The sequence below is a fragment of the Vigna radiata genome, chromosome 7, assembly GCF_000741045.1.
Source record: "Vigna radiata var. radiata cultivar VC1973A chromosome 7, Vradiata_ver6, whole genome shotgun sequence".
Taxonomy (NCBI): Eukaryota; Viridiplantae; Streptophyta; class Magnoliopsida; order Fabales; family Fabaceae; genus Vigna; species Vigna radiata.
This window is the reverse complement of record NC_028357.1, coordinates 46,833,419-46,854,913: the sequence shown is the minus strand read 5'-3', so window position 1 is coordinate 46,854,913 and position 21,495 is coordinate 46,833,419. Positions and strand designations below refer to the sequence as shown.

Here is a 21,495-nt window from a genome sequence, read left to right as displayed (position 1 = left end):
TTAAAATAAATTTTGAATTATCGAGCATATTATGTTTGAGTTAATTTCTAATTCTCTTTTACTTTGGTGTGGTTACCAGACGGTTCTGTAGTCTTTGTTGACAGGAAATAAAGACTATTGGAAGCAAAAATATGGCACATGCTTCTATACAAACTAGGTGTTAACATGAAATAATAGTTTAGGTTTAGTCTCTTATACGTAAAGTTTGATTCGTTGAAGTCAGGTTTCAAATAGAAGCTGTCAAAATTGGTAGCAACCTGTGAGATAATCCGGTTCATCACAGGTTCAAACTAGATTAAGTTTAAAAATATTATATTTTTTTATGCAGGTCAGATTTAAACTCAATTCATTTAAATTCGATTTATCCGAATTAAACCCGTGATAAGTCAGGTTGAATCCACCTACCTAATTTTTTTTATTAAAATTTAATTTTAATTTTATAAAAAATATTATTATTTTTGTTTGAAAAAATTATTTAAATTCTCTATTTTTAAAACTAACTAAATATTTTTGAAAATAAAATTTGTCTAGATTTTAATTATAAAAAGTTTATAATTTTCTTTTGATAACCCGTTTTGATAACACTACTTTCAAATTTATGGCAAGTGAATTTTAGATATTAAAGACTAATTTCATTATTTTCCAAGTTTAATTTTTTTCCTTAGCTTGGCTCTTTTTCTTTTTTTATAATTTTGATAATCAGATTTATAAAATTTAGATAAAATGTAATGAAATATACTCCTAGATGACCCTGCAAGAAAATTCTAAGAAACACAGAATATGTTTTAAAGATTAATTAGAATAGGAAAATTCTAATTCTCTTTAGCGGTCTAAAGAAAAGCACAATACGCATTAAAAGTTTCTTTAAAACTCGCTCTTCGCACCCTATAAGCTAAAGAGAACAATAAATAGAGTCGATTTTAAAACGTACCCACAATAGATTAATTTTTCAGACAGGACGATAAAACATGAGTAAACTACAATAGGTGTCCACTAATTGTAATTTAAGTATCGAGGGGAAAATTGTAAGATGTTGCTCCAACTGGTCTCATTCGCACAAATCCTTCAGAAAGAAAATTCGCATTCTACCCGGAAAAAAATCAACTAAGAATGGGGAAGATGCGGGTAATGTGCTCCAATGGTATACTGTCTGCAGAATTTTTCTTCAAAGCTGGGTCATTAAATTCATTTCTCGGAAGGACAATGAGTTGACCCCTGCCTTGGCTTTTCTCAATAACCCAACCACTGTTGTCTACTTGGTGCTCAAGAAATTTGTCCAAGGATAAACCTTCGATGTTAATAGCCTATGAAAGTTTAAAAAAGAATCAATGATCATACGTTTCTAAGTAATCCTGTCTGACTCGTACAGGCAAGTGGAATTCATAAAAACAACATAATTTACAGAACCAACGGCTAATAAAAGAATCCACAATACCAGTCAATGGTTTGACTCAATTGTTTCTGACAAACAGTGAGAAAAATGCAAGTAACAAGTTGCTAAAGTTTCCAAGAAGAACCATTTAACATCCAAAGAATAAATAGAGGATCATAGCGGACTTCATAAGTGTTGTATTCTTGTACGAGCCACATTAAACACCAGTTCAACAAGCAATTAGGAAATAAAAATAAGGATTTTGGGCTAACGACTTCTAACTTAGCTAGAGATAAAATACTCTTCCACTATGCAATGAGACAATGCTTGAAATGGACAAAATAACAAACGTACCTCAGCAAGAACAGTTCTGGGAATCTTTTGGTAAGTCAGGGAAAGGACATGGACTGCATATCCTTGAATTGCCTGCTCAAACCCTGCAATCAAATTCAAATTTAGCTTCTATAAAAGCATTAATTAATAGGGAAAAACGAATCCTTTAAGCCTAGTCAATGGCACACCATTGATCTGATCTCTAATAAGAATGAAAAAAAAAAAAATGAAGCCTACGAGCTTAATCAGTGTCAACAAGGGGATGCCTTCGTGAAGCCTAATGGTGTGCAGGATTTGATGGTGGGGGTGGGGGGAGGGGGGTTCGATTGGAAATAGGATGACAGACTTAATTAGGTTCGCTTAGCATAATAGAGATACCGAGGAGAGAATCAAAGTTAGTGGATTCCACCACTACTTTCCATTCTATTTCTCACATATTCATCTCAATATCTCTGGTTTATTCACTATTCCTATTCAACTAAACACCTTTAATTTTCGTTTCATTTCTGACCTATTTTACTCACTTTTTATCATCGTCTAATCAATTTTTCTCCACTGTATCAAATGAACCCTAGGTGAAAATCCCAGTTGTTTCCCGAAAAAGCTATATTATCATCTATCATCTATATATAAGACAGTGTAGCATAACATTCAAAGAGTGCATTATTTCAAAAAAGGGGAAGAGAAGACAACTATATAATATGTATGGCCAGTCCTATAATATAAGCTCAATTTCATGGCAAGGGGGATAATTAAGCTTCCAAATGACAAGGTCTAATTAACCAGATAGATCATGACGAAATAAAGCAGCAACAAGGGATTCGTATTTTTTTTTTTTTAGATTTGAAATCTATTGATTAAATTATTCAGAGTTCATTACTCATTGTATCTAATTACCATTTCATAAATTATAAATATATAACAACCTGGCACAGCTTCAACTATATGACGACTTTTTGCTGCTTCATCCCAGAACTGTCGAAATCTTCCTGTCTGAAGAGGCATGTATTAATTTCTAATTTTAAATGCCTAATTAGTGCTCGAACAAATACGCCAATGCTTACCTCCAAATAATGAGACAGAACAATCAAAGTCTTGAACTGCTCCTCCATTTGCTAAGATTCATAAAAGATTAACAGAAAGAAATAAATCAACAGCAGTAAGGTCCAAAAACAAGGAAAAGCATTAATAATGATATAATTAGGCTGAATGCTAAACTGGTATTTAAAACCAAAACTTATAAATTTAAGGTTGAATTGGAACTTCAACGGACCTCTCATTCTCATTTTCTCTTTCAGTTCATTCATGGATTTGAACTAAACTATCCTATAACTTTTGGATTAGCTACACTGCCTTGCCTGCTTTTCCTTTCTGTGGTTGAAGTTATACAACTAAAGAATTGGCAATTTGAAAGAATAATCAAAAAAGGATAATTGAGGAGTGTTTGGAAAATTTTCCGAATTGCTATCACATGTTTAAGAATTATTTAAGTTGGGAAGGAATTGGCAAAATCAATATTCTAATGCTTCGTCCCTGGAATGTGTATTGTTATCACTTGGGACAACTTGGCATACTTTAATTATTGTCATAGCAAATCCCATAAAACATTATAAATTCAAATTCAACTGAGTAAAATTCATAAAATGCAAGAGATTGAACATTAACTAGAGTCACTAAATGATTCAAACATCTAGTTATTTGTGAGTGAAAACAACACAAAATAAAAGAAAGAAAAGAATCATCATCTGCAAGAATCATACCACACGTTCTGGAATTAAAAAGAGACAGAGGCTGAAATCTGGGGCCGGCATTGCCATAAGCGCCTGTTCAAAGATAAAAAGAAAATCGATTAACAAAATTTAAGCACGTGATGGAATTCACAATCCAACCAATAAGCCAACACAGAAAAAAATAAGCACACCTTAACCAATATGCGGGCCACAATCTGGGAACTCATTTTGTCCGGTTCAAACTGCAGGAATCGATAATCAAACTATTACTAGCAACTAGCAACTCACAACTACTCAATTAACAAATTTCATTGAGATGAAAAAAAGAGAAATACCTGGTAAAGGCGAAGAAGGCAGAGATTGGCGTCCAAGCTATATGTTTGAGATGAAACCTAGCAAGAGAAAGAAATTGTCATTGAGCATTGACATAGAAGTGCGTGGTTGGAAACCTAGGTTTTTGATTTAGGAAAAAGTGGAAGAGGAAGCAAATTGGATATAGAGAAAAGAGAGGGAGAAGGAACCTGATCGTTGACATAGTTTTCGAGATCTGGAAGAATATCGGGATTGTATCGATTGAAGGCCACAAGCTGCTCCACTGTGTATGCTACCTTCGTTGCCTCTCTTTCTCTTCCCATCTCTCTCATATGCTCTGCAACTCAAACCCTACTTCTTTCTATCAAACCCTTCTCTTTTTATTTGAGGCAAAGGAATCCTAATCCTAATTATAAAACCAGTGAAAACACAGTATTATTTCTATTCCAATTTTTTAATATTTATGATATATTATATTATATTTTGAGTGATAGTATCTGTATTCATATTTTAGAATATCTAATATATTATTAATATTAAAAATGATATAATTATTATTAAATATAAGTAAACTTTTAAAATGATATAAATATTAAAAATTTAATATTAATAATAAAGTAAGTTAAATATTTAAGTAAAAGTAATTATATAAATATATTATTTTTTAAGTGATACTATTATATAAATATAATAGGTTTAATTGTTTTCTTTTCATAATTTCACTATAGTGATCTTATCTTTTAAAAAAAGTTTCAATTGAATTCACATTTCACAAAATTTGTCTCAGTCAAGTTTTTCCATTCAATACGAAACGTTAACTTTGTAATGACAGCAAAAAAAATCTGCAATTTTTTTTCTCTCTTGTGCTTCTTTGTTTATCTGTTTATCTCTCTTCTTTGCACATACTTTTTTTATGTAGTATGTAATTTTTTCTAAGATTTTTAATTCTTCTCTCGTCTCTTTGACGAATTGAAAGTGTTTAAGAGATCTCATTAATGAACTTGTAAATCTTTATCGATCAGTTTTCATTTTACAACAAATAAATTTCTACTTTTTTTTTTTAATTTTTAGTTTAAGATCATGTATAAGTGTTCCTTTGCATGTGTTATTTCCTCTCTTTTTTAGTTTATTATTGATCGATGGTCCTCCATAACTACTTTGATTATTATTATGTGGTTTGTAGACATTTTTATAATTATTTAAAAAAACCATAGTTACATAAATATAAAATAACAACGGGAAGGAAGTAATATTACTAACAATTTACGTTAAAAATAAGTTATGCAAACTAAAAGATCCCGAAAATAAACTTATAATTTTTCAAATTACTAAATAAGTTAAAATTATTTTATTAATTTAAAACCAAAATAAAGATAAATAATGAGATAGAATGAAAATAAATTATATATACCCGTTCTCGTATATCCAATTAAAAATATCATATATTATCATACCTATATATATATATATATATATATATATATATATATATATATATATATATATATATATATATATATATATACTCAATCTATACAAATATCTTTTTATCTCGAAAATATCATTTATTGTGTTTAAATTTCATTAATATACATCAATATTTATTAATAATAACAAGTTTATATGTAAAATTAAAAAGAAGGTTATTAATATTATAGATGTTTTTAAGAAAAGTGCTAGAGCTGTGTACTCCAATTCTTTTGATGACCCCCAAAGTGCTCTGGATGCGCATGTTGCTAGACAGGTTATCTTCGTGTCAACTTGAAATTTGATTTACAATCTCAGTATTATCTTACAAGTGTCTAATCTGGCCTACTATAATATCTCAGGTTTTTGATAAATGTATCAAGGGAGAATTGAGAGGGAAGCCCCGAGTTCTTGTTACGAATCAGCTGCATTTTGGTCCATGAAGGTACGGTGAAGGAAGAGGGAACTTTTGGCATGGACCACTGTTCCAGAAGCTTATGGAAAATGCAGGAAAGATGGAGGAGTATGAAGAAGAAATTGTAGATACTGAATCTACATATCAGAAGGCCTCTTCAAAATCAGTGGCCAACGAAGAAGTTGATGGTTTTTCAAAGAGTGGAAGTAAACCTAAAGAAGGAAAATCAGTCCTTATTAAACAAGAAGAACGGAAAACAGGGGTAGTCGGCTTGGGTGTTCTAATCAGGTAATAAGATTAGATGAATGTACATGAACTGCAAAAATTCTCTGGTATGAAAAATACCATTCTTAGCTATAACCTTGGAGAACGTGAATCCTTGCTATAAGAATAATACACCAAGAGTGGTTGAAAATTGTACAAAGCGAGGAAAATATATTACTGTAAGTATAATTTTCATCCGTGATCAAATATAATGTAAAATAAAATATTGAGCTCAATAAAATATTAAAACTTTAATAACCAAGAAAAGAAAAGAGTGAGTGGTGTTAGCAAATTATCATCATAAGGAAAAATCATATAGATCTAGTTGAATAAAAGATTGAAATATCATCTCAAATCTCTCTTTTTCTTTTTTTTTTTTTTCAATTTTTGAATTATTATATAACGATTTTTCAAATTTTAATGTTATTCATAATTTTTTTTTGATAAACTTTTAAATCTACTAGTTCGATTTGATGCATATTGGTCATTTATCTATGCATGTATTTGAGTTCTTATGGTAGAATAAAACTTTTCGGTGTTATTTTTTTTCATTTTCTTATTTGTAACCTGTAGTCGTAACCTCTAACTTGTAACCTGTAATCTCTAACCTGTAACATTTAATTTGTAACTCGTAACCTATAATATGTAAACTACTTCATGTAACATGCAAGTTGTAATCTGTAAATTGTAAATTGTAACTAGTAACCTATAACCTCTAACATGTAACCTGTAATCTAAAACTTGAAGCCTATAACCTACAACCTGTAACTAGTACCCTGAAACCTGTAACATCTAACTTATAACTTGTAACATGTAACTTGTAACATGTAATCTGTAACTTGTAACCAATAACTAGTAACCTGTAACTTGTAACGAATAACCAATAACCAATAACATGTAACCTGTAACTTGTAACGAATAACCAATAACCTGTAACTTGTAACCTGTAACTAGTAACCAACAACATATATAACCTGTAATATATAACCTATAACCGCAAAACATGTAACCTATAAATTGCAACTTGTAACCTGTAACATGTAACTTGTAACATGTAACATGCAACATGCAACATGCAACACGCAACATGCAATATGCAACCTACAACCAGTAACCTGTAACATGTAATCTGTAATTTGTAACTTGTAACCTGTAACCTATAACCTATAACCTGAAACATCAAATATGAAACCATTAACTTGCAACTTCTAACTTGCAAACAACCTATAACCTGCAAACTGTAACATGTAACATGTAACATGTAACATGTAACATGTATGTAACCTATGTAACCTTCAACCTCCAACCTGTAACTTATAACTTGTACCCCGTAACTTGTAACCTATAACCTTTGACTTGTAACTTGTAATTTGTAACCAGTAACCATAAACCAGCAAGTTGTAACCTATAACCTGTAATGCGTAACCTGTAACATGTAACCTACAACCTGCAACATGTAACCTGCAACTTGCAACTTGCAACTTGTAACCTGTAACCTAAAACCTCAAATCATTAACCTACAACCTTCAACATGTAACATTTGACTTATAACATGTAACATGTAACCTGTAACCTGCAACATGTAACCTGCAACTTGCAACTTGCAACTTGTAACCTGTAACCTAAAACCTCAAATCATTAACCTACAACCTTCAACATGTAACATTTGACTTATAACATGTAACATGTAACCTGTAACCTGCAACATGTAACCTGCAACCTGCGACATGTAAGTTGTAAGTTGTAACCTATAATCTGTAACTTGTATCTGTAACCTATAATCTGCAACCTGCAATTTGTAATTTGCAACCTGCAACCTGTAACATGCAACCTAAGACTTGCAACCTTTAACCTATAACTTGTCAAATGTAACCTAAAACCTCAAACCATTAACCTTCAACCTACGACCTGGACACATGTAACTTCTAACATGTAACATGTAACCTGTAAGCTGCAACCTGCAACCTGTAACTTGTAACCTATAAACTTAACTTGTAACTGTAACCTAAAACCTCAACATATAACATGTAACATGTAACCTGTAACCTGTAACATGTAACTTGTAACCTACAACCTGTAACATTCAACCTTCAACCTTCAATGTGTTACTTGCCACCTGTAACCTGCAACTTGAAACCTACAACATGCAGTCTGCAACCAGCAATCAACAACCTTCAACCTGCAATCGTGTAACCTATAATCGTGGAACCTACAACCTATAACATGTAACCTGCAACTTACAACCATGTAACCTATAACTATGTAATGTGCAACCTACAATATGCAACCTACAATCTGTACCTTGTAACCTGTAACCTAAAACCTCAAACATTAACCTGCAAATTGGAACCTGCAATCTTCAACATGTAACTTAATGTAACCTAGAACCTCCAACCTACAACCTGCAGCCTACAACCTGCACCCTACAACTTGCAACATGTAACCTGTAACCTCAAACCATTGACCTACAACCTGTAACACGTAACATGTAACTTGTAACAGATAACATGTAACGTGTAACCAGAAACCTGTGTAACATGCAACATGCAACCTACAACCTGCAACCTACAACCTGCAACATATAACCTGTGACTTAAAACCTCAAACCATTAACCTGCAACCTGCAACCTGCAACCTACAACCTGTAACGTTCAACCTACAACCTACAATATGCAACCTTTAACCTGTAACTTGTACATGTAACCTATAACTTGTATTTGTAACCTATAACCTATAATATGCAACCTGCAACCTACAATATGAAACCTGCAACCTGCAACTGTCAACCTGCGATTTACGACCTGCGATTGCAACCTGCAACCTGCAACATGTAAGTTGTAACCTGTAACTAGAGTCGTCAAAATGGGTCACAACACGTGGGTCAATCCGGCCCGTCACGGGTTCGGGCCGGGTTGGGTTTGAAAAATACAACCCACTTATATGCGGGTCAAATTTCAACCCGACTCATTTAGACCCGGCTCATGCGGGTTGAACATGTGATGAGCCGGGTTGGCCCACCAACCCACCTACCTAATTTTATTTTTTTAATTTATTATTTTATTTATGAAACCCTAAAAAATAAAATACTCTCTTCACTCACTGTGTATACCAAAAACATAACCTCTGCTCTCATAAATCACTCTCACGGTACTTGCTCTCATTTGACGGTGCTCTCACCCTCACTTCACTAAAATTCTTCAAGGAGCATGTAAAACACTCTTCCTTTTTTTTTTTCTCTTTTCTCCACATTTTTGTTTTCTCACTTCTCTTTCTTTTCTTTTTAGAAACCCTATAATGACAAAAATAGGGGTTTGCGAATTTGTTTTTTGTTCTGGGGGATTTGAAGACATGGAATGATTTTTTTCATGTTTTGACATGCTTGTATCAGATTTTGTTCATTTTATCTAAACAATTTCAGTATACATTATTTGAACAAACTCTTTTTGATATCTTTGAATTTGGGAAATTATGTTATAGATTAAACTATTAATTTTTTGTTGATGTTGTTATGATATTAGGAAAATCTTTATTAGTGAATTTAGAGACAATAAGAACAAGGGTCAAGGGTTACAACAATTGATGAAGAAGATGATTCAAGAGAGCAGAATATTGTGGATTTATCTATTCAAGATTCTAATATCATAAATGGATAAGGAACAAAAAAATGATGAATATAAGAAACTTATTTGTATGTTTTTTGTGTTTGTTTTTGGATGACATTTGGATTATATTGTACTTTTTATTATTATTTTGAATTGTCTTTAACATAATTTTTTGGGAGTGAAATTTTTTAAATTTAAATTACAGAAAGTTTATATTTTTTATTTAAAAAAAATATAATTAAATGGGCTAGTGAGCCAACCCGTTTACCCACCAACCCGTGATGGGTCGGGCCGGGTTCAAGTTTTTCTGGCTCGCTAATAAATGAGTCGGGTTAGGTTGGCTCACTAAGTGACCAACCCGGTGGTGGGTCGGGTCGGGTCGAGCCGAGTTACCCGTTTTGACATATCTACCTGTAACCTCCAACCTGCAACCTGCAACCTGCAACCTGCAACCTGCAACTAGCAACCTACAACCTGCAACCTACAACCTGCAACCTACAACCTACAACATGCAACCTGCAAGCTGAAACCTGCAAGCTGCAACATGTAAGTTGTAACCTGTAACCTATAATCCGTAACCTGCAACCTGCAACATGTAAGTTGTAACCTGTAACCTATAACCTATAACCCGTAACCTGTATTTGTAACATGTAATTTGTAACCTACATCCTGCAACATACAACTTATAACATGTAATCTGCAAACGTGTAACACGTAACCATGTAACCTACAACCTGCAACCTGTATCTTGTGACTTAAAACATCAAACCTAAAACCTCAAACCATTAACCTGCAACCTACAACATGTAACATGTAACCTGTAACCTGTGCAACAAGCAACCTGCAACCTTCAACCTGTAAACTACAACCTGCAACATTCAACCTACAACCTGTAACATTCAACCTACAACCTGCAATCTGCAACCTGTAACCTATAACATGTATGTGTAACCTAGAACCTGAAACCTGCAACCTGCATTTTGTAATCTGAAACATGCAACCTGCAACCGTCGACCTACAATTTACGACTCGCGACCTACAACCTGCTACCTGCAACATGTAAGTTGTAACCTGTAACCTATAATCCGTAACCTACAACCTGCAACCTACAACATGTAAGTTGTAACCCGTAACCTGTATTTGTAACCTGTAATCTGCAACCTTCAACCTGCAACCTGTAATTTGTAACCTGTATACTGCAACCTACAACTTATAACCTATAATCTGCAACCGTGTAACCTATAACCATTTACAACCTGCAACTTGCAACCTGTAATCTGTAACCTACAACCGTGTAACCTATAACTGTGTAACTTGCAACTTGCAATATGCAACCTGCAACCAGTAACTTGTAACATGTAACCTAAAACCTCAAACCATTAACATGCAAATTACAACCTGCAACATGTAACTTGTAACATAAAATGTAACCTACAACCTGTAACCTGTAACTTACAACCTGTAACCTGTAACCTGTAACCTCAAATCTAAAACCTCAAACCATTAACCTGCAACCTGTAACATGTAACTTGTAACAGATAACATGTAACGTGTAACCTGTGTAACATGAAACCTGCAACCTGTAAACTCTAACTTGTAACCTGTGACTTAAAACCTCAAACCATTAAACTTCAACCTGCAACATGTAACATGTAACCTGGAACTTGTGCAACATGCAACCTATAACCTTCAACCTATAAACTACAACCTGTAATCTGCAACCTGTAACCTGTAACTTGTACATATAACCTATAACCTGTGACTGTAACCTACAACCTGAAACCTGCAACCTGCATTTTGTAATCTAAAACCAGCAACCTACAATCGTCGACCTATTTACGACCTCCGACTTGTAACCTGCAAACTGCTACTTGCAACCTAGAAACTGTAACCTGAAACGTGTAGCCTAAAACCTCAAACCATTAACCTGCAACATGTAATTTGTAACATAAAATGTAACCTGCAACCTACAACCTATGACCTACGACCTGTGACTTGGAAACTGTAACCTATAACCTAAAACCTAAAATCATTAACCTGTAACTTGCAACCTGCAACATGTAATTTGTAACATAAAATGTAACCTACAACCTGCAACCTACAACCTACAACCTGCAACCTCCGCCCTCTGACCTTCGACCTACGACCTGCAACCTACAACCTAAAACTTCAAACCATTAACCTACAAACTGCAACATGTAACCCTTAACAAATAACATGTAACATGTACCCCTTAACAGATAACATGAAACATGTAACCCTTAACAGATAACATGTAACATGTAACATGTGCAACATGCAACATTCAACCTGCAACCTGAAACCTATAACCTATACATACAACCTATAACTTGTAACCTATAACCTCATACAACCTGAAACCTGAAATTCGCAACTTACAATCTGCATAATATAATATGCAACATGCAATATGCAACCTTTAACTTGTAATATGTAACTTGTTATTCTATCTTTCATTGTAACAATTCAATTACCTTCAAGCAATATTCTCACCCTTGAGTTTTAACATTAAGAAATCCAATTGCAACATGTTCTTCAAGCAAGTTGCGTAATGCGTTTTTCCTTTCACTATTATATTTGTTTTTTGTTTCTTTTATGCTCTCATCCAAAGGAAGGTTCATAAAGGTATTTGGTAAACGTGGAAAAACTAGTAAAATAAGCATTTTCTACAATTGAGATCTCAATTTGAAATCTATTATTTCAAACTCTTATGTTTTACCTATTATTAAGTTATTGGAATTTGTAATTATTTTTATTGAACTTTTATTCAAATTGATGTTGTTAGTTATCGGAATTTATTTAAGATGTTCTTTTAACCTTAACGTTTAATTTGATTTATACTTTTATTTTTTAAATCAATATTTATCAGTTTTAATTTCGTTAACCTCTATTATCACTATGTTTTAATTCTCAAAGAATATTTCTTATTCAGGATAAAGGCAGACTAACATAGTTACAGTAATAATTATGTAAAAGTAATAATTAAATTTATCTATTCCAGTTAAACTATAGATGAAGTACAACTGCAGCAATTAGTGTTTAAAAATTTAGAAGATTTGATATAAAGTTCCAGCCCGCCCATGATTTCTTATTAAAAGGGCTTGAAAAGTTTAGTTCAATCATCTCCCGGCTGTTTTCATCAGATACACTGAAATCAATGAGCTTTGCTACAATTTCAGCGCTTTCCTGAACATGTTGCATGTTATAAGGGTCAGACCACAATTTATTCACAAGTTGCAGCCTCCTTTGTTTTCCAACTGGAGGAACTTCCCATTTTGCATAAAGTACTTCTCTCTCTTCTGCTGTAAGTTTGTTCACCTTCTTGGCCAGATATTCCCTTTCCTGCCTCAGAGCTCTGATGCTGCAGCATTTCACCATCAATCAATACCAATAGATTAATACTATTAATGTTTTTCTTCTGAAAGACAACATAAATAAACCTTTTTCATTTAGGGGGATTACCTTGCAGAAACCGAGCTTGCAGGCTCATCACCTAGAAGTGCAGGACTAGCATTCCCAAGCTCTGCTAGATGCTGTTCCAACCAGGTCAATCTTCTTAGTTCAACTTCCATATATATCTGATCAGAAGGATCCCCGCCTAACAAAAGATAAAACTGTGTCCGGTGCACTAGAGAAATGTGGCATAAATGCCATAACATGATAATTTGCTTTCTCTGCTGTTCAAACAGTGTATCCCATGGTAACGGAGAAGATCGATCGGGAGTACCACATCCTTCATTCAGTGATTTGTTTGCTTCAAGCTCCAAAACCTAAATCCGTGATGAGATGAAATGAAAGTACAACAATCATAAGAGGATATTATATACTATTAAGATTAATCAATTACCATATTAAACTTAAATCCAACATTACTTAAGTACTCGTAAATGCAAGAATGAAACACAGTTCCTAAATATTATTTAATTTAAGCGTGACAACAAAATATTATTATTTAACAAGTGTTTTATATATATATATATATATATATATTCTTTAGAATTGTGTTTTTTAGGATTTAATCAAGTCCTATTAGAAGCAACAAATTCAGCCAAGAATCGAGCCAACAAGCATGTTCATGTGAAGGTAAGAAAAAGCACGTGAAAGATTGTTAGACACCACTGGAGGTTCGGCCAATAATGGGACATTCTACACTTCTTTTTAATGTGAAAGACTGTTAGACACGACATATTCTAGAACCTGGCATATTCTAAACTCCTTTTTTCTACTTTTAACTTTCGACCGAACCTAGTATATTCTAGAACTAGAATTTGAATTTCATTTTTGTAATCAGGATTCGTATTCTTGGATGACCAATACTGGAAATAGCTGTCATCTTTTTATACTTTATTTTTAAATACATTAGAATTAGAGAATTTGTGTAGCATTTATGAGAATGCTCTTTTATTTGGAGTCTTTCTCTATTTCAACTTCTAAGAGGTGAGTAGGATTTTTTCCTTGAAGATGAACATGTTTCAAAATAGAAGACATTCTAAGTTATTGTTCTATCTTGGCCTTATTAATTTTGGTCATATGTTTTTTCAATTCCACTCCTAATTCTTCTTATCTTTTTGTTGTCTGTTGTCGCTAATAAAATGATGGAACTTCTTCTGTCATTACTTTCACAATAACAAGAGTGACGAGTTTCATATTTAAAAAGTTGACTTTTATTATGCTTCTTAATATTCTTAAGGTCCATTGCATACTTGGTCACTATCAAGTGCTGACATGGTTCAGTACAAGAAATAGTTTTACTAACAAAACAAAATGAGCAATGCAGCACTCTAGTAGGGTAGTTGAAATAAACTAATTTTACCTGGCAAACCAGAAGTTGCTTCTGGTAATGCAGTTTTGCTACTAGCTCTTTTAACTCGGTAACGTAAACTCGGAAGCTCCGAATGTTCTCCTCCGCAGCATTCTTGAACATTTTTTGAATCTTCTTTACGTTGACTGATTTTGATTGTCGGGTGGCCGGGCTTCCTTCCCGTGATAAAATAGAATCACAACTTTCGTCATGCTTTCGCGGAGTATCTTTATTTAACTTAGCAAAATTATCACTGCCAGTGACGCCAATGTTGCTTTCCGGCGCCCTGTTCTCAATTTCATGTTCAATAGTTTTACGCGAAGAGGAAAGAGGCGAGCAAGGAGCACGTATTATATGTTGCATGTTGGGACTGTTGCTTAAGGAGAAGGGAATAATTTTCTTCCTTCGCAGAGGGGTCTTGTTCTCCGGAGTCTCCTCTGAACTAAAAGCAGAAACAAGCTTGTCTATAGATTTTTGAACATTCTCCAGTTTCCTTTCCAAAGATGCAATAGTGTTCCCTTGATTTTTCAACTGAGTGATCTTTTCCATTAGGTCGGCCTTATCTGCAGCCACAATTTCTTCTGGAGTAGAGCTGGCAGCTACCAAGTCTTTTATTTCAGATAATACTTTCGACATGGTTTCAGCAGTTTCTTTATCCCCAAGTTTGTGAGTTGCAAAGTCCTTGTGCAGAATTTCAAGGGCTCGATTTGCATCCTCACAGAGCTGCAGCTGTCGATTCTCAAGCTTTCGAATCTCACCGACCAGTATGGATGGATCAGGAGAAGCCAATAAACTCTTCAGCATCGCCTGCCTACCTACTGCCTCTCTTTTTTCTGTAGTACATTTACTATTGGCTGATTCTTTCTCTTCGGGAAAAGAAAGACATCTGACAACTTGACTAGAGGGTCCACAATCGTTTGACCCCTGAGAAAAATCATATAATTTGATTCAGAAAATATATCAGAGTTACACTAATGTAATATGACCATTAGAATACCTTCGGAACTTTATTCGCTCTTCTTTCCAGTTCAAGTTGAGATTGTACAAGGTCTCTCTGTCGCCTCAGGTTTTCCATATCCCTCTCCATCTGCAAACTCGTATTTATCAAATCAATTCAATTCTCTTTTACTTAAAAACTCAAGAAAAGTCAGTTTTATTTATTAACTTGGTCTTTCACAAGTTCTGCGACAAGGAAAGCAGCCAACTGAAATCCAGTTACCGGGATTTCGGTCAGTTATGGAATGGGAAACTTAAACGCATTGAATGGATCAAGAATATGAATATTTGAAGTGTTGCAATGTATATAGAAATTATTGACTACAAGAAAAGTTAAGACCGAAGAAAGAAGTTTGTACCTGCTGAATTTTCAATTCCTTTTCAACTAGTAATGACCTTAGACATGAATTCGAAGAAAGGTCAGGACTTCGTAACTCCCCTTCAAGCCTGGCAATTTCCTTTTGCAATTGTCTAACTAGTGTCTTATCTGAAACAACCTGTTTAAAATTATCACCATCTATCTTAGTATGATACCTTTCTTTTCTAGTGGAAAGAATGAATGCATGTAATCGATAAGATTACTTGAAATAAAAAGAAAATTGAATATCACGTAGTAAGCACATGGGAAAATAAGACCTTTAGAATTGCCACTATAAATAAAAGACAATTTGATTTTTACGAAAAATGTGCATACGTAACTTTCTCTCGATAATTAAAAATACTTCTATCAAACAAATACCCTTTTGCTGCTAGTAAATTTGTGGTGGGATACATACCCTATGAACTAACTACAAGAAGCCCGGGAGAGCAACAGCCAAAATTACACGTCAATAAGATTGAAAGATGTCAAACTTCTGCAAGCTTCAGTTTAGAAAGTAATTTTTTTGGAAAAAAATATTTTATGTAGTAATAATATAAGAACACGAGTAAAAACTTTTTCATATTAATCTTCTGTCCAATCAAACAAATCATAACATTTAATTGTACCAATCATATTTAGACATTTAACCGTACCATATTCACTCGGGCAGTATTAATGACTTCCTTTGCACTGTTAGCAAATGCTAGTGTATTTCTTGTTTGCTCCACGTGACTTAAGGAAGGACTTATGGTACATATAATCGCTGTTCGAGCATTCCCTCCTAATGAAGACTGCAAAATTCGTGTCAATTTTGAGTCTCTATACGGTATGTGACCACGTTTTCCGCCACTGCAAAGTAAAAGAAAACTTCAAAAGCTAAATCAGACTTCTGTGCATTGACCACATTACGGATGCCCTACAAGTTTTTTTATCATAGTAATCGATGCCAATTTTAGATTAACTAATTTACACAATCCACAATCTGTAGTCATCGAATGAAAAAACGATTACGAGAAAAACTGGGTTCCAAAAGTGGACTCAGTTTTGGAACTTACGGAACCCAGTTTCTAGACGGAAACAATCACCTTATATCTAGGACGACTCTTTTATCACAAGAAATCAAATTTTTTGTGACATCTGGATAAACTACAAACTGAACATAAATCTCGTTGAGGTTTTGTATTTTTTTTTAAAACTATGCAGTTATTTTGGACCTCTTAAACACATTCTTAATTTTAAAAAAAATGTTTTTTCTGTAAAAAACAAACAAATAAGCCTTTTAGGATTTCTTTATCTGCAGCTTAATTATCCTGGCTACTAAAACTTTAGCACAAGAACAATGACAAAGTAGCCACATGCATTTGGGTATTCAAAAAATATACAGTTTTTGGACCTGAGCTTCCTGATGACTGATGCAAGTGTCAACAAACTTCTGTTGATATGGCTCCCTTCCTTCATTCTTGCTCCACATGTATTTGTTTGAGAGATGCGTTCACTTCCAGCAAGATCCACAAAATTCTGAGGTTATAAGAATCATTCATCAGTATGACTAGCCAGTTATCAAGAGTATTATGTCAACCTATGAAGACATACCAAACTGGCTATGTAAGACTTTACGTGACCTGAGCTTTCGCGAAGACTGCTCTCTATAGTCTGAAATATATTCGTATAAAAATAGTGAATAAAGAGCAGTAAGCATAATGTCTTCTCTCTAATCTCCGCATAAAGTAGCCAGAATAAAAAAAAAAATCCAAAAGTTAACCAAGCTGAAATACTGAAAAAAGCATGCATTATCATCTTAAAAGATGATGATGATAATGAGTATTTATATTTCCTCAACTGAGCTTACCAGCCTGATTATTTGATGTGATCTTGAGCTTTTATCATTTAAAGCAGTTTCCCCAACTTGCCTTTGCGCTGTAGATACAACATTAAAATGAACAATAGTACTATGCCGATAACCTAAGTGTAAAACGATCACAACTTCTATATTTTCTACAACTCTGTTACATGGATTCTATACAAAGAGAACATCAGCAAATAATGAGATATAAAAGTATTAGCCAAATAACATGGTGATACTGTATGCTCTTGAGAAACCTATACATGTAAATTACGCCAGATTTCTAAATTACCTTCACATATGCCAATTAAATGCCTTAGATGTTGACCATCCTTAGCTACTTCTTCATTCAGCTTTTCCACAATAGTCCCTTTCTATATCCAAAGAAAAATTACACCTCAGGATTTGCTACTAATCCGAAAAGCTAGAGCCCTCGTTGAAAAATTTCAATCCCAGATTTATTTCTGAACTATACCTCAGGATCATCCAAGAGCCGAAGAGGACCAGATTCACGTTTTAGAAGGTCTATGACAGTCTCGTTATAGATTTCCAAGGCAGAGATTCTCAAGATAAAATGCCTTTCTGGTGTCTGCGGAAATCGAAACGGAAAAAGACGTTCATAATTACAAGCAGCTACCGTTAAAATTCCTCAATTCGACTAATAGGATTCAAATCATGACTGTTCATTTTCTACTTTCTACCTCGCACTCAGTGGAAGATAATTAACATGGTTTGGTAGGCATCAAAAGTTAACTAGTCACTCACATTCTTAATGTACTCGTAGATGTCCTTAATAGCACTTTCAGTGACGCCTCTCATCGTGAATGTCTTACCGCTGCTAGTCTGCCCATAGGCAAAAATTGTTGCTGCGAAAATACAGGAAATTGCTGAACGGATACAAAACAGCCCTTAATCTGAGAGACAGAGAAGTTCTAATAAAAGCATTAGCTAAAATAAATTACCATTGATTCCAGAGAGTGCTGATAAAGCAACATCTTTAGCCCCTTCCTCATAAACTTTCTGAGTTGAGCACACAGGTGCAAAAACTTTGTCTGTGACATAAGACATGATAAATAAGATAAAATTGAGTAATGGTATTCATTTGAAATATATTACAAGAGGTCATAAAAAAAAATTATATGTTTTTAGAAAATATGAGAGTAAAAAAAAATCAAATAAATATAAAAAATTTATATATGTAAAAATGTTATTTCTTCGTAAAATACTGTATAAATGGAAATAGAGACTTAACAAATACAAGTCCAATCGACCAAACATAAAAACAATAAATGAGCAAGAGAATCGTTTAAATTTACTAGCATCAAGCAGAATAATATAGAATTTAAGTTCATTAATTCCCATTTAGGAAGATGTCTGCTAATGAAAAGAAATTCAAACATCTCTTTCTCTAGAAAAAAAATAAAAAATAAAAATTCAACAAGGGTACCAAAGGTGTATGGTGTTGCAGGCCTCTCTTGGTTTGGATTCTTGAACACAAGAGTATGCTCATCCAAACAGTCCCAAGCAATAAGATCATACATGGCTTGTTCCTTTCTATTCAGTGGCCTCATCCGAACCGTGACTCGGATTTTCTCCTCCCGAACTTTGGACCCACCAGGCGTGCCTGACAGATTCCTCTGCATCTTAGACAGCGGCGTTGCCACCGCCGCCGGTGTTCCCGTCATCGTACTCGGCTTAATTTCTGCAGATCAATCATCCATCAGCAAGAGCATTTTACAACTCTTAATTTCTAAGAGAAAACAACTGAGAAAAAAAAACATTATAATAATAATAACATTTCCGAAATCGTTTAGCCTCTCTGCAACTTACTGTGTTGGATGAGAACAAATAATAATAACAGTAACAGAAATAGAAAGAAAAACTGAAATCTAAGCTTCTTAGAAGTAAAAATTAAAAATCAGATTTCAAATTTCAAAATAAGATACTGTGCAAAGAACGACAGAAGACTAAGCTAAAACCTACTATGCTGTGAAACCACTAATATTGCCGAATCAAGTAACAAGAACACATCCAAAAAAACAAAACAATATTTTATTTACTATCTCTCAACAAAGGCGATTTGACATTACTACTTCATAAGATATGTTACTGAATCTTTTTCTTGATCTTTACACAGCACACTCAAGGCATGCTTCTAGAAAAAGAAAACGATTCTTTGAGAAATAAAAGAGAAGAAGAACCTGCAAGTGAAGAAAGAATGCACGGTGACCGGAAATGGTGAACTCAGCGGTGGGAATAGTGAACGCCTTAGTATGTAGTTCCAAAATCAAACTATGGAATCTCTTGAGATTTACTTTTGGAAAGAGAAAAAAACGCTCTGAAATTCAATGTTCCAGAGATAGTATGAGGTATAGTAACGGCTACTTCTATGGTGGCCCATCCGTTCAGAGCGCGCATCGGCACGGGAAACAATAAAAAACGGAAGTTTTAAATTTTTGTTGGGCTTCTTGGGCCTGAAATAGTTGGAAATTAGAGTAAGTGAATATAATTTGGTTCTGAATTGTGCATCTGACTTCTCTTAATTTTTATATGCTTCATTTAAAATTATATACACAGAACTATCCTTATTAAGAGGTTGGTTACAAAATTATTTTAATCTAAGTTGAAAAATGTGTTGCGTAATTTGTCACGCCTATTCAAGTGCTTTTATTTTTTATAGCAATGTCTTTTTCATGATTTTAAGAATTTTGTCTACAATAATCGTGGAAACAAATAAATATATTTTCTTCGTTGAATATGATACTTTTTTTATCAATATTGTACAATTTAACTTTATACTATTCCCATATGAAGATGTTTGTCTCTCATGTTCCAAGAATTCTTGAAATCTATTAATTAATATTGAGAATATAACTTTTAAGTTAAATAAATGAAGTATGTTTATTTTTTGACAGTAAAAGTGAATCTTTATTAATTAATTTTATTGTACAGAGTGTTTGTTCATCATTGCCCTGATTCTGATATGATTCCTTTTGTGGCATTCGACTTTTTCTTTTTCAACTTTCCAATTCATAGTTAACTTTGGAGAAGTAGAAAGAAACCATTGGCTACAAGTCCTATCTTATGGACCAACACTTTTTAATGTCTATGAAAAAAAAAACACATACAACAACTTCCTTGTAGTCAAAATTCCACCATAATATCTATGCAATGATATTTTGACAATTTCACCAATTAGTATAAAAGAATATAACATGTAAAATAATGAAGATAGAGAAAGTGTAGAAATTTAATACATATCATAATTATTTCTTTTAAGGTTGTAAAACAAAAATATTTATTATTATTATTATATTACTCATATTATCTTATATAATTTTTATTTCATTTATCAACTCTTTTCTGAATAAATTTATATTAGACATTGTTATGAATTTTTAATGTTGACATTTTTGTTTTCAATCCCTTTCACTTTCATATTTTTCTTTTTTTCTTTCTCAAACACACGTTTCAAAATTTATTTTATAAATATTATAAATATATTTTTATTTTCTTAGAAGATAAAAAACAGGATCTGTTATCTTTATTTTCATGAACAAATACAAGTAAAGAAACATCTTTAGTATGTTTTAGGTGATTGAGTTGTATAGCTTTAAAATAGACAATAAGTTAGATATAATAATTAATGATAATAATGTCATTACATAAGATTAGAACATCACATACCTTTTTTTTAGTCAACTAAAAATCTTATAAAGACAAAATTTTAATGAAGTCATCATAATCCTACACGAAAAATATTTACATAAAATAACATACTTAAATTCAGAATATGAAATTTTAAATGATTAAATTATATCATAAAATTTGAAAGAAAAAAGAAGTAAGATCATAGCATAAAATTTAAAAATAAAATATTACTACTTAAACCTAATTAATTTATACAAAACCACAGTATAAATATATAAACTATTATATCCATAAGTTCACAACTTATTTCTTTATATATCTTTTATA

General features: G+C 33.1%; 2 protein-coding genes across 2 annotated transcripts; both read right to left on the bottom strand.

Moving 5' to 3' along the window:
- Positions 1-852: 852 nt before the first annotated feature.
- Positions 853-4,140, bottom strand: LOC106766807 (eukaryotic translation initiation factor 3 subunit K). The gene is made up of 8 exons (XM_014651568.2): positions 3,957-4,140; positions 3,771-3,827; positions 3,627-3,677; positions 3,466-3,528; positions 2,770-2,820; positions 2,632-2,698; positions 1,727-1,809; positions 853-1,304 (listed from the first exon to the last, which is right to left on the bottom strand). Exons 1-8 carry the CDS (start codon positions 4,077-4,079, stop codon positions 1,101-1,103), a joined length of 699 nt encoding a protein of 232 aa, XP_014507054.1. The 5' UTR covers positions 4,080-4,140; the 3' UTR covers positions 853-1,100.
- An 8,311-nt stretch (positions 4,141-12,451) lies between these two features.
- Positions 12,452-19,931, bottom strand: LOC106766811 (kinesin-like protein KIN-7B). The gene is made up of 15 exons (XM_014651571.2): positions 19,719-19,931; positions 18,965-19,219; positions 18,480-18,569; positions 18,283-18,383; positions 17,993-18,106; positions 17,810-17,891; positions 17,524-17,591; positions 17,268-17,327; positions 17,068-17,192; positions 16,328-16,523; positions 15,673-15,810; positions 15,315-15,404; positions 14,330-15,241; positions 12,979-13,286; positions 12,452-12,877 (listed from the first exon to the last, which is right to left on the bottom strand). Exons 2-15 carry the CDS (start codon positions 19,200-19,202, stop codon positions 12,556-12,558), a joined length of 2,844 nt encoding a protein of 947 aa, XP_014507057.1. The 5' UTR covers positions 19,203-19,219; positions 19,719-19,931; the 3' UTR covers positions 12,452-12,555.
- Between the last annotated feature and the right edge of the window lie 1,564 nt (positions 19,932-21,495).

Excerpts from the sequence above, each read along its gene's own strand:
- LOC106766807 (XM_014651568.2), bottom strand. The coding sequence starts at position 4,079 with ATGAGAGAGATGGGAAGAGAAAGAGAGGCAACGAAGGTAGCATACACA. Across the intron at positions 3,678-3,770 it reads GCCTTCTTCGCCTTTACCAG|TTTGAACCGGACAAAATGAG; the intron begins GTATTTCTCTTT and ends CGATTCCTGCAG. Across the intron at positions 1,305-1,726 it reads CCAGAACTGTTCTTGCTGAG|GCTATTAACATCGAAGGTTT; the intron begins GTACGTTTGTTA and ends AAACTTTCATAG.
- LOC106766811 (XM_014651571.2), bottom strand. The coding sequence starts at position 19,202 with ATGACGGGAACACCGGCGGCGGTGGCAACGCCGCTGTCTAAGATGCAG. Across the intron at positions 18,107-18,282 it reads TCTACGAGTACATTAAGAAT|ACACCAGAAAGGCATTTTAT; the intron begins GTGAGTGACTAG and ends CGATTTCCGCAG. Across the intron at positions 15,811-16,327 it reads ATACTGCCCGAGTGAATATG|GTTGTTTCAGATAAGACACT; the intron begins GTACGGTTAAAT and ends AATTTTAAACAG.